This window comes from Macrobrachium rosenbergii, chromosome 28, assembly GCF_040412425.1.
Source record: "Macrobrachium rosenbergii isolate ZJJX-2024 chromosome 28, ASM4041242v1, whole genome shotgun sequence".
Classification (NCBI taxonomy): Eukaryota; Metazoa; Arthropoda; class Malacostraca; order Decapoda; family Palaemonidae; genus Macrobrachium; species Macrobrachium rosenbergii.
Window position 1 is genome coordinate 18618652 of NC_089768.1, and position 14914 is coordinate 18633565.

The window sequence follows — 14914 nt, forward strand, 5'->3', positions numbered from 1 at the left end:
CAGGCAGTGATTAATGAATTGGATTGAAGGTGAGAGTAGGGTCCGCGCGCTGAGAATAGTAGACTGTCGCTTTAAAATGCTAAGATAGGAGAAAAAAAAATCAGAGATCACTAGAACTTGATGTGAAAATACTTGTCATTTGTGCGACTTCTTGTCGTGTTGTGTTTTGTTGTAGGTCACGTGACAACGTCGGCAGATGAAAGTGGTGGAGGCTCAAAAGGTACAACTGATATGTCAAGTCTGTATTTAATTCAAAGGTGAAGCGTCGAGTAGTTATGGAACGTAATTTGAACGTATACTTAGTGGATTTTGAGAGGAATTCGAAGAATAATCATGCAGAGAAGGAGTTCTTTTTTTTAAAGAATGCCTTCGAGCAAAGAGCTTCGCAGTCTTAAGATAAAAAGCCTAAAAACGAAAGAAAAGATAAGAAGGAAAATTTTCACTGACCTATGTACTGGAAATACGTTGAAGAAAACAGCATAATATATGAAATACGCTGAAGAAAACAGAGTATAATATATATATATATATATATATATATATATATATATATATATATATATATATATATATATATATTATATATATATAAACTTGATTGAAGAAAACACCAATGTGTTATTTCAGAACCATTCTTTTCTTTTACCAGTATAATATATATATATATATATATATATATATATATATATATATATATATATATATATATATATATATATATATATATACAGTATATATATATATATATATATATATATATATATGTATAATATATATATATTTATTTATAATTATATATATATATATATATATATATATATATATATATATATATATATATATATATATATATATATATATATATATATATATATATATATATATATATATATATATATATGGTCTGGTAAAAGGAAAGAATGGCTCTGAAATAACCCATTGGGTGCAACAGAAACAAGTTATAAATGCGCCGAAGTTTCTTCGGCGCAATCGAGTTTTCTGTACAGCCGCTACAGCGTATAATCGAGGCCACAGAAAATAGATCTATCTTTCGCTGGTCTCGGTATAATGCTGTATGAGCTGCGGTCCATGAAACTTTAACCATGGGCCGGTGGTGGCCTATCCTATATTGTTGTCAGAAGCAGGATTATGGATAAATTTGACATTAAGATAAAAACTACTGAGGCTGGAGGGCTGCAATTCGGTATGTTCGATGACTAGAGGGTGGATGATCAACATACCAATTTGCAGCCGTTTAACCTCGGTAGTTTTTAAGATCTGAGGGCGAAAAGAATAAAGTGCGAACGGACAGAAAAGCCGGCACAGTAGTTTTCTTTTACAGAAAACTAAAACAATGAGAAAATGTTTATAATTTCTTCTAAAAGAATCGGGAAGATGGAACAAAACAACGCAACTCTAAAATAGGACACCGCAGAAGCTTGAATACTGGTGGTTGTGGATTAAAATAGAGAGAAAGAGAAATAAAGGGGATAAGGTATTTGGCAGTTTAAAGAGAGACAAGACACTGATCCAATGAAAATAAACCGGGAAGATTATTGATTGCGAGAAATGGAGTCAAAAACTGGGAAGAATGATGATACGGTATCACCAAGGTCTGGACGAAGGCGGGAAAATTCGAGCCGGAGTTTTCAAAGATATTTTCCGTGAACACTTATCATAATTATTTGATATGGTAACTTTAGTCGCAAGCAATCCTCCATATAAAATACACTCATACGCTGTCATTTGGTGTATATTCTCGTTACCAGTTTCATGTGTTCCCTTCAAGAATTTTGTATTATAAATTTGTATGTGAAATATATTCTATGTTGAATTCTGGTCACCGTTATTTTACACGTAGCAAATACACCTACACACGAATACGTACACATATGAACTCGCACACACAAACACACACTCACATTTATATGCACACACACACACACACACACACACACACACACATATATATATATATATATATATATATATATATATATATATAAATATATATTATAAATATAATATATATAAATGTGTATATATATAAATATATATGTATATATATATATATATATATATATATATATATATATATATATATATATATATATATATATATATATATATATATATATATATATATATATATATTTATATTGAAACTAAGATTTTCACCCATCAGTTCTTGAGAAGTTCCTTAAGACATGCAAACTATAATTACACATTCTTTTCTTCTCACTCACGTAAAAATAAAGGAAGATACGTTACCTAGATTTTCTACATCACACGGAAACGTTATCTCTCCTTCGACCTCAACAGTGAAATCTTGTGGTGTTGCCGTGAAGTTTGGTATATTTTCTTCGACGTCATGAGTTTCAACTTCGCTAGCCATTGCTGAAAATGAAATGCGTTGCTATATTAGTTTTTTCTCTTTCTTTACATATATGCATATGTATATATATATATATATATATATATATATATATATATATATATATATATATATATATTATATATAGATATATATATATATATATATATATATATATATATATATATATATATATATATATATATATATATATATATATATATATATATATATATTTACTGAAGGACAAAATTACAAACACTTCATTCCATTGCGATGAATGAAATTTCAGGTTTATTTCTTGTTAAATTGAAATAAGCATGTGAAATATGAGCCCTAGGTGAAAATGGTTTTTGGTAGTTTTTACACTTTTTAGTAAATTACCGAATTTTACTTCTTAATAGAGTATTGGATTCAAAATGAATGCCAGTATTCTAAACCGTTACTTTCTCGGAAAGGAAATAGGAAATATCACATCTTCAAAAATAGGTAGCCCCCCAAAATTTCTTTTTATTTTAATTGGAGATAGAATTAAGAGGAAACTCTTGCGACAAGAAAAAGACCATAAAAATAAGAATACTAACTAGGGGTCACAGAGAGTCTACTCCGCCATTATCAGAGGACTCTATATTGAAATGAATGATTTGTTTTAAAGTTCATGCAGAAGGGAAGAAGGGTTAAGATGTATAGTAGAATTAATGAATGGAATTACTAATATGTTTTTGATTTAGCTGTTGGACTGATAGACACAGGAAGACACAGATATTAGAGTGTACAGACTCTTTGTATTAGAAGACAGTAACTATAATTCTTTATCACGACTATACTACTACTATTACTGTTACCCCTAATAACAATAATAATAATAATAATAATAATAATAATAATAATAATAATAATAATAATAATAATAATAATAATAATAATAATAATGCTTGATTTAATAACCTTTAAATGATAGGGATATACGTTTCTCGATTAAATCTCAACAAAGTTATTTAAAATACGTATGACGTTTCGTTGTGTAATCTGGAAGGAACTTACCGAAAATGTTTACTGGAAAACTAATAATATTTCGAGTTTTATCATTTAATGATGACAATAAGCATACACAATGACTGTGAACTTATATGTCTTCCATTGCAATTTTATATTTATTTCAATGTTGTAAACATCGATTTTTTGCTTGTAAAAAATTAAACATAAACACACAAACATATATATATATATATATATATATATATATATATATATATATATATATATATATTATATAAATATATATTATATATATATATATATATATACATCTATGTGTACATATATATACAAATATTTATATGTATATGTATACTAGTATAAATATATATATATATATATATATATATATATATATATATATATATATATATATATATATATATATATATATATGTGTGTGTGTGTGTGTGTGTGTGTGTGTGTGTGTGTGTGTGTGTTTGTGTTGTGTGTAGATACAGCACAGAGTTTGGATCCAACGAATACAAAACCTCTAATGCGAATCCGGATAAAAGGCTTGATTTTTCTAAATAGCGGAGTGACAGACTCAATTACAGTAACAGGTCTTTTCTCTATTTTTTTTCTGAGAGAGGAATGTCAGTGAACAGTTGTTTTCATCGACCCACTTTTTTACGGTTTTTTCTTCTGGTCAGACCATTTGGGCACTAAAGCCAGGATTCTGCAAGCCCACTAAGAGAGAGAGAGAGAGAGAGAGAGAGAGAGAGAGAGAGAGAGAGAGATTTGTGATATTTTGTTTATTTGCAGTTTTTAAAAGGAACGTATTCGTGGAACTTACTGAAGTTCTGACTTCATTTATATTATAATACAACGCGGAGTGAGCTTTTTTATTCTGTACCAGGTATTCTAAAGGCAAACTTATAAGAAAAATAACACCCAAACGCCTCTTCAAACATTACTCATGCATACGTGCGTATTCATGAGGAGACTCTGGAATGGGAGGTGGCCGTCATTCCAAATCATCTTGGGCAGTTATGGAGTTATATAATGTTGTAAGTAGCGGTGGGACTGACCCACATCCTCGCGCCGCCATAGCATTGTTGCTTAATATGACTGGGGACCATCTTCATCTTCTCTCGTTAGGCAGTCTTCTTCTTGACGTTTATTTCAGTCTTTTGGGCTGCGTAAACGGTGGATTTGCTACGTGAAATTTAGTCGCTTATTTTTGTGACAGCGTTAGAAATGACAGCTCTCCGCTTGTAGCCAGCCCTATGAGAGCTGAGAGTCAGCTCAGTGATCAGGTTAAACTATTTTAATGATAATAATCTCTGATTGTAATTTGGCCTGAGTTTGTCATGAACTAACCCTCAACTTTCTAAGTGACCTTTATGAAGAGTATATGACCTTCAAATAATGTTAATTCTATTTCTTTGGACATGTTCTCTATTAAACAAAGAAGATATCCAAAGAAGTAGAATTAAAATTTTTTTGAAGGTCATATAACTCTTCTTAACATACAATTTTACAAAAACAGAACTTCTAACATAAGGTCCTTTTGAGAAAAGTTCCCTGACCCAATGAAGTTCCTGAAACATCAGGCAACGACTCCTGAACTTCATGTTATCCATTAGTTGATAATGGATATTTGAAACATTGAAAGGCATTTTCAGATACAATAACATGAAGTGATGAATTCTCATCATTCCGTTACACCATTTTTTCAGCAGTTGTTGAAGCAGCGGAGTTAGGAAAGAATAAAAAAGAAAGAAGAAAGTTTTTTAACTGGAAAGTTAAAACGAGGCTTCATCTTAAGTACAGGGAGTTTTCAGACGAGCTTTTGCTGTAGTTATACCAGAAAAAAAGAAGAAAATACAGTTCTTTCCAGAGAGGAAAAATGAAATGAGATACGTCCCCTGCGGGCATCATCAGAAATATCAAGCGCATCCAAGGTCCCCCTCCTTGTCGGTAATATAGGGCAGAAGGAAAATGGTGAATATCCCCACCCTCGCAGCAGTCAGTCAAAATTATGTGCACCCGTCGTCAGCCTTCCAGGTGGCAGGTACAGGACGTCACCACAAAACCCTAGCTATGATTTCGCTCGTGTTAACGGTTTAGAACTTCAGTAAAAATAAAAAAAAACCAAGACGATGGTGTCATCTTTATATATTTTTGTCTTGTAATGTGGGTTAATAAATTGCTTAGCTAAGAGTGTTTGCCTTTGTTCATATATATATATATATATATATATATATATATATATATATATATATATATATAAGTTATATATGTATATACATCATATATATATATATATATATATATATATATATATATATATATATATATATATATATATATATATATATATATATATATATATATATATATATATATATATATATAAAGGCAAGCCACGAAGGAAAAATGAAGCAACGAAATGATTGCTAGGCCTTTCGACACAGCAGTCCTTTACTAGCAGACTGATGAAAAATATAAAACTGAGTTTACAAGAAAGCTCGTACAATTGACAGGTGATATGCAGATATCCCTGAGGATGGGGATTCTAAGGAACAGATGCACCTGGCCCAACTGGCACAAAAGCAAGGGAAGAAACTGACCACCAAAAATGACCTTGGAATGAGTAAGCTGACTACATGTTATAAAAACAAAAACACATTTTCTACTTTTGACAGGTCCACTAATTCTTCACCTGTGTTGCATTCCAGGTGCATCTGTTCCTTATAATCCCCACCCTCAGGGATATCTGTATGGCATCTGCCTATTATACGAACTTTCTTGTAAACTTATTTTTATATTTTCCATCAGTCTGCTAGCAAAAGGACCGTTGTGTCGAAAGGCCTAGCAACCACTCAACCACTCCATTGCTTCATTGTTCCTTCGTGGCGTTTGCCTTTATTTATACATTCATTCCATATATAATATATATATATATATATATATATATATATATATATATATATATATATATATATATATATATATATATATTATCGTCCATCATATTTTGGGTTTGCATAATCCAACTTTAAATTAGAATACATATTATGTATATGCATTATGCATCATGAAAGCAGGTCAGGAGTTTTGGATGAACTCTTTAATGCATCTTTTGGATGTCACATGCCTTATCATATAATTAAAGATTTGATGTTAGTTCTTTGTACTGTAAAATCTTAAGTATAAATTTCTGTCCTTTAATGGTATCAGAAGTAAAACCATATCAGATTTGGGTTGTTAGGTCACGGTTCTCAGAAAAGCCATTGAAGCTTCAGAAATGGAACACTGACAAATTTAACGCCTCCAGTTTAAGCTTCTTAAAGGAGTACCATTCTCTTCTCTGCTAATATTAAGTGCTCAGGACATTAAAGAGTTCCCGGAAGAACTCAAACCCCGACTAAGAAATTTCCGTTGTTTTAGAAAACTCGCGCGTGGGGAAATAACGTTTGCTCTTGATCACCAGGCGAATCTGGAGGCACCATTCTAGCAGCTAAATTGAATTATGTTGCCAACAGCCAGCAGTGATACTCCGACGTGATATCTGTTTATTCATTATATCATTTGCATAAATCTTTGCACGCCCGCAAGGTTTGGAGCAGCAGTATCACCTAAGTCTCACCCAGAAGTTCTTAATATGAGCTTTGGATTCGTACCGAAATTAACACAGTTAATCCGATTAGTTTATACAGTTTATCTTTTACGTATGACGAAGGAAGGGAAACGCATGATAAAACATCATTATAAGCAAGAGCAGGTAGTGCCATGCTTTATAGCAGTAATATTAGACGCTTAATACATATGTACACACACAAACACACACACACACACACACATATATATATATATATATATATATATATATATATATATATATATATATATATATATATATATATATATATATTTATATATGTGTGTGTGTGTGTACAAGATGTTAATTTGTATTTTAGTGTATGTGATTAAATGCATTTTATTGACAATGCATTCAGGAGGCAACTATCTTAGATCATCTTTAACCTTCGAGAGTAAAAATCATCACGAGAAACGTTTTGCATTCTAGGAATATTGGAAAAAATAGAATGAAATAAAGCAACCAACAAAGCTCAAAAAAAAAAAAAAACTAGATGGGCCGTTTGCATAGACAATTACTATCCATTTCAGGGTACTTTGACACAGTGTACAAGACTCCTCCCTCAAATTTTTTGGTAATATAGTCAAATGGTGTTAGTTATGGCGTTAACTCTAGACTTTTAAAGGCAAAGTCGCATGAGTCAGCAGGACTCATCTACAGAATCGAACGTCCGCTATCCCAATAGACAGGAAAGAGATGGGGGCCGGAGATGGGGAGGCCAGGAAAGTGGGCTGAGGAGGGATGAGGAGGGGAAGGGGGAGGGAGGGACGGGATGGGGATAAAGGACGTTCTAATGAATAGTTTGGCGATGCTTGGCAACACCATGGAAGTCAAGAGAAACGCCTTAACCAAAACCATTTGACAATGCACTGTATTACCAAAATTAGCGGGAGGTGTCTTGTATACTGTGTCAGACTACCATTTCGATCAAATAATTAGTTTGAAAGATATTTAAAAAAAAAAACGGTGACTCGCGGTCCCTGAAATGGATAGTAACTGACAGTGAATTTGCGCATCTATAAAGCCTTAGTCATGAAGATTTTTTGTTGTTATTAAGGTATAAGAGAATTATTTGGCAAGTTTTTTTTTTTTTTGCAGGAATTTAATTTAGGAAGTAATTATCGTGAGGTCCGATTATCATCAATCTGCATCACAAATAAACTTTCCAGATGTTTTGCTCATTAATATTCTTCCTCCATGCCAGTCTCGTTCTGAACCTACAATTTTGCGAATATTATATTTGGTGCTTGTAGTTCCATTAATGTTTCCCGACAGATAATGGTTTCAAATGCTCAAGTAACTTTATTTCACTTTTTTAGGCAAATGCCTTAAATATATTTCAAAATACAAGTAACCATTCTTGCTTCCATGATTAATTGTTCGACAGGCCCTAGTTAGTTCTATATTTTATCCTTAAAGGTAGTCTTTATCCGTCTGCTCTCTCTCTCTCTCTCTCTCTCTCTCTCTCTCTCTCTCTCTCTCTCTCTCTCTCTCTCTCTCTCTCTCTCATACATTGAGGAAGATTAATGAATGACTATCACTTCGGAGAATCTTTTCAAAGAGACCTTTTCCCATTCGAAAAGAATCCTGCTCATTTAATTAATTTGAGACAGCGTTTTTTTTTTTCAGACAGAGTCCAATAGGACGAGCAGCCAAATGACCTTATCTAGAAGAGGCCGAAAAAGACTAAGAAAAAGAACGGGTAAAGAGGGAAGGGATGGAGCATATCAATGAGGGAACTGATAGGCCCTTGCCTATCAAGGGAAGAAGTGTAACGAGAATCTGGAAAAGTAGGAATTCGAGATCTTGGCAATGGAAGGAAGGGAACAAGAAAACTGACGCAGTTGAAAATATTAAATCCGTCATGTCTCTTTGATGGAGTTACTAAATATGCGAATCGTTTTTTTTAAAGCTGTATTCGAACGTCAAGATGTTTAATTTTATATTTTTTTATATAAAGCTGTATTCGAACGTCAAGATGTTCAATTTTATATTTTTTTTTGTAAAGAATCCTTATGACATTACATGTGTGATAGTAAAACTACAAGTACCATTGTAAAATGAGTCCTCAGAGTAACGGACCCTCCGTGAAATCATCATTATTCTCTGACTCCATCTCTGAAGAGCATCGCATATCCTTACAATTATGACAGCGAGCAAACACACAAACACACACATACACACACACACACACACACACACACACACACACACGCATAATCACAAAGTGACGTTGCACTCACGTAACTACCAGCGTCTTGGGGCACTATGCTGGTACTTCTCTTTATAAAGGTTTATTATTCTCACTTGACTACCATGATGGCTCTTGAGCCATTTGTCATACAGGATAAGGAAAAGTATTCCCGAGTTTCTATTCGCACAGAGGTTTTATGTCCCTCATCTCTCTCTCTCTCTCTCTCTCTCTCTCTCTCTCTCTCTCTCTCTCTCTCTCTCTCTCTCTCTCTCTCTCTCTCATTCTTTTCTTCATGTATGAACAAAGAAGATTATGTTATTGGCCTACATAGCCAGTTATTGGTTAGAAAGCTCTCTCTCTCTCTCTCTCTCTCTCTCTCTCTCTCTCTCTCTCTCTCTCTCTCTCTATATATATATATATATATATATATATATATATCTCTCTGTGTGTATATACTGTATATATATATATATATATATATATATATATATATATATATATATATATATATATATATATATATATATATATATATATATATATATATATATATATATATATGCATATGTTTGTGTATATATACGGATATATGTATATATAATATATATATATATATATATATATATATATATATATATATATATATATATATGTATGTATGTATGTATGTATGTATGTATGTATGTATGTATGTATGTATGTATGTATGTGTGTATATACCATAATTGTTTGTACACGATTGCGTTAAAGGAAAGGTGCCTTATAGCGCTAGTAAGTAAGAGAGTTGATAAATCCCGACCCCTAAGAGAAATTATTCATGCATCTGCATTCCATTAGAGGAAATTGCCGTTTGTTTGGAGGTTATTCGCTCCCTACTGGGGCAGTATTTCAAAGCATTTTAAAAACATGAGGCACATATATTTCAGTTATCTTTCCGTTAAAATTCTCTCTCTCTCTCTCTCTCTCTCTCTCTCTCTCTCTCTCTCTCTCTCTCTCTCTCTCTCTCTCTCTCTCACATACACATAAATAAGCAAATGCTCTTATTTACGTATACTCCCAACAGAGCAACCTTTGCAACTCTGGAGCTTTGCACGTCTTAAAATATTCCTAGATCTACAAAAATTTATCTATCTATATATATATATATATATATATATATATATATATATATATATATATATATATATATATATATATATATATGTGTATATACATATACATACATACATACATATACGCTCAGATGAACTTTCTCTGTACGTACATGAACTACGAAGAGCGGTGGAAACTTTATACATGGGGGCTCATCCCCCATGTAAAATTAAAACAATGAGTGTGGCATGAGTTGCTGTTTCTTTGTATCTTTCAACGAAGCTGAGAGGCGCTGTTACCATTATGTTATCGTTACAATTTTGTGATCTGTTAAAGATACATGCAGTCGTATTTTGACTGAAGTATAAACGTAGTAGGTAATAGAAAAGATGAAGAATGTGATGTGAATATTAATGTAATTAGTGAAAAAGGATAATAGAGATTTAAAAATAACATCCCTGTAGAATGTTTATGAAATACAGATGGAAGGAGTTTACAGTGACCTCCCCCCCAAAAAAAAAATGATTGACTTTGTGGTTTCATGCGTGAGAATGAAAAAATTGCAATTTAAATGCTGAGTTGAATAAATGCTTGTTAAAAGGTATTCAAGACGACAGTATTAAGCTGCAAGCAATGATGAGTTAAGGGTACAGAAAAATAAAAAAGGTTCACAAACGAGAAGCGATTATAGAGAAGTGAAAAATAAACGAACTGAAGGCTCTTACATATTAAGATGCAGATGAAAGGAATGCAACGAGAATAAATTGCAATCTGCTCTTCACTGGAGTGAAAATTGTAAATTACCGTAGAATATTAAGAGCAAAAGAGAGAGAGAGAGAGAGATAGGCGTGACTAATGCAGGAGTGGAAGAGGCTAATGCACGCTTAGGAATGCTTTCAGAAGTAACTGGTGAAGATTGAAGAAGGGCGAATGTAATGCGAAAGAAAGATGTTTTACCGGTTCAAGAGATCTCTAGAGATATGCTCGGGTATTGTGGCATTGGGGTAAGTGCTTGGCCAGGGTATCTTGAAGAGGGAAGGTTCTGTCGTAATATATATAAATATACACACACATACACACAACATATATACATATATGTATATATCAATATATATATATATATATATATATATATATATATATATATATATATATATATATATATATATATATATATATATATATATAAATATATATATATATATATATATATATATATATATATATATATATATCAATATATATATATATATATATATATATATATATATATATATATTATATATACACTGCATATATATACAGTACATATATATATATATATATATATATATATATATATATATATATATATATATATATATATATATATATATATATATACATATGTGTATTTTACAATTTTGTAAAGGGGGACGGTGGCATTCTGACATATAGTGAAAGGGTGCATGGGCCCAAAAATGGCTGAGAACCACTGTGCCTAGACATTCTCTAAAACTGAACCGCTGACACACACTAAACTGGAAACGTCAGCAAAGGATACACAATACTTGATGGAAGAGCCCACTGTGGGCGACAAACGACCACACAGCTGTTGATGAGAGGTGAAAAACTGAAGTCTAGACTTCAGGAGTCAACGATATAAACAAAATACCCGGAATAAACAAAACAAGACAAAACTATAAATTACTGTACTTTATACAAATGGGTCTGCAAGAATTTCCCCCTGGTTGAGAACGTAGACTCTAGGGAATTTTGCTACTGAAGGCTTTGTTCGTTTTGTGAAACTTTTTCGCCTGTGTGGTGACGTCTGTTGGTGGTGCCATCTCCTTTGCCACGTTGTGAGCCGTGTGCTGTTTTTGCGCTCATCTTCATAGACTTTGTTCCATGGTAGCACTTCTTTATAAGTATTTCTCTTGGGTCCCGCCAAGTTTCCTGTGAAGTGTCACTACACCTGTCTTCTGCCCTCGCCTGCAGCCTGCTATAGCATTCTGGGACCATTATGGGGCCTCCCAGTGCCAAAGAAAAATTTAAGATCAACTTGGCGTGTTTTGGGATCATTCTTACATTTTTTTACGAGACGTTTGGTGTATTCCATATTGAGCCATATTACTGGATTTCAGGACGACGCTCCATACTGTTGCACTCCGCTTGTGTTTTTGTGAAGTGACAGTTTAACTGTAGCCTTATTATTTTGTAGTTCCTCATTGGCGGGGTCGATGTCGTACTCGGCTAGCACTCTGCTGGGCCCGCGTTCGACTCTGCGGCCGGCCAATGAAGAATTAGAGGAATTTATTTCTGGTGATAGAAATTCATTTCTCGGTATAATGTGGTTCGGATTTCACAATAAGCTGTAGGTCCAGTTGCTAGGTAACCAATTGGTTCTTAGCCACGTAAAATAAGTCTAATCCTTTGGGCCAGCCCTAGGAGAGCTGTAAATCAGCTCAGTGGTCTGGGTAAACTAAGGTATACTTAACTTATTATTTTGTATACTTATGTAAGTCCTTGGTTATAGAAATGTTTATGTTTAAAGTATTTTAATATTTTTATAAAATAATTTTTATTAGGTAGAAGGTTAATTTCTTTTTTATATCTTTTCCCATCGTGTGCTAGGGTATTTTACTCCCAGGTGTAATTGTTGTTTTCTACCCATTACTTATTCATGTCCCATTATCTTTTGTGCAAAAGTTAACTAGGCGAATGATAGTTTTAGCTCTGAATTATTTCTGTGAGTGTGCCTTTTCCTCCCTCGTTCCAGTTTTCATGGGAAGAATCTTGTAGGGTTAAAGCATTTATTGTAACAAAAATATTTAATTATTCTCACCCAGAGTATTCTTAATTTCTTTTTGAGATTTGCCTTAAATTGTTAATTTTTGGCAGAAGGTATTACCGATTATCACACAAGTTCAGATTGATAATCAAGAAGAAAATCTAAAAGTATCAAGAACCCATTATCCCCGTTGGGGATAGTGCTGTCACTGTACCTCGCGCACGTCGTTGCAGCGTCCCTTCGGCCCCTTGCTGCAACCCCTTTCACTCCTTTTACTGTACTTCCGTTTGTGTTCTCCTTCTTCCATCTTACTCTGCACCCTTTCCTAACAATAAGTTCAAGGGTGTGGTCTTTGTGTATTCCAGTTCCAGTTCCAAGAACCCTTTAAAATCTGTGGTTCGTTACAATATATATATATATATATATATATATATATATATATATATATATATATATATATATATATATATATATATATATATATATATATATATATATATATATATATATATATATATATATATATATATATGTATGTGTGTGTGTGTGTGTGTGTGTGTGTATGTGGGTTATCTAGCTACGTATAAAACAGAAGACTAAACGGATGTACATGAAAATAATATTTATATGAATGTAAATATGATTTCAAAAAAACGAAAGAAAGTTGAATGACTTCTTGAATTCGCATAACTTCTACGAACTCCCTCCACCCGACTCCATCCCACCCTAGAGAGAGAGAGAGAGAGAGAGAGAGAGAGAGAGAAAGAAACATACTTAGAGCGTATTCGCCCAAAGAAAGAAATAGAAACAGCCGATTAAACCCGAAAGGAGAGAAGTTTCGGCAATATTAGTGCGTTACACTTCTGCTTGCTCCCAGTTCTCTGCCCTAACTCCCTTTTCTTGTTCCATTTGGGATTTTATGGGGACTAAGTGGGAGCATTTGCCATTGCCACTGCCGTCGCAGTGGAGTGGCACTGCAAAAACTCGGATAATCCTTCTCCTGATTATTCCTGCATTAAACCTTGAGGAAAACCCGTGCGCCCTGATTGCTACGTAATTTTGCATTTAAGGGACATGTGTTTATATTTGATGGTCGTATCTTGGACGTTATCTCTCCGATTTACGACGGCACCGACCTACTTCCTTGAGTGGTTGGAAACAATAAAAGGGCATTTTAGTAATGTTAAAACACTTAGGGGAGAGAGAGAGAGAGAGAGAGAGAGAGAGAGAGAGAGAGAGAGAGAGAGAGAGAGAGAGAGAGAGTAGAGGTTTCATAAAAGAAAATGAAACCTTTTGGCAGAAATGCTACCCTCCTGGTTAAAAAACTCTCTGATCATAAATTTGATATGCGTTTGTTTAAGAAATAACTTCATTGCAAAGATTTCCTTCACACGAAAATTATTTCCTCTTGAAAATTATCTGTAATGATCTGTAACGTTATGTAACTTTGAATGTGTGACCACCTAAAACTGCCCTATACTTATAGCACATTATTCATCGTGAAAACTTAGCAGAGATTGAAAGACCACATTCCTCTGGGACTAGGAACACTTTTACCAGGGTAAAATTTATATATATATATATATATATATATATATATATATATATATATATATATATATATATAAATATATATATATACATATACATATATATATATACACATATATATATATATATATATATATATATATATATATATATATATATATATATATATATATATATACACACACAGACACACATATACACACAAACAGAAGCACACGCAGAAAATTTGCACTCATGAATATTTTGTCGTGAATATTGTTTCCTTTTCATACTGAATTATTATTCTGA

The 14914-nt window shown here is 32.8% G+C and overlaps 1 protein-coding gene across 3 annotated transcripts in view; it reads right to left on the reverse strand.

Moving 5' to 3' along the window:
* The window catches only part of LOC136854094 (protein amalgam-like), a 199072-nt gene that overhangs the window by 27083 nt on the left and 157075 nt on the right, over nucleotides 1–14914 (reverse strand). For all 3 annotated transcript variants that reach the window (XM_067130253.1, XM_067130255.1, XM_067130254.1), the window contains exon 2: nucleotides 2272–2397. In XM_067130253.1, the coding sequence (XP_066986354.1) occupies nucleotides 2272–2397 (126 nt within the window). The remainder of the gene's footprint in view (nucleotides 1–2271; nucleotides 2398–14914) is intronic.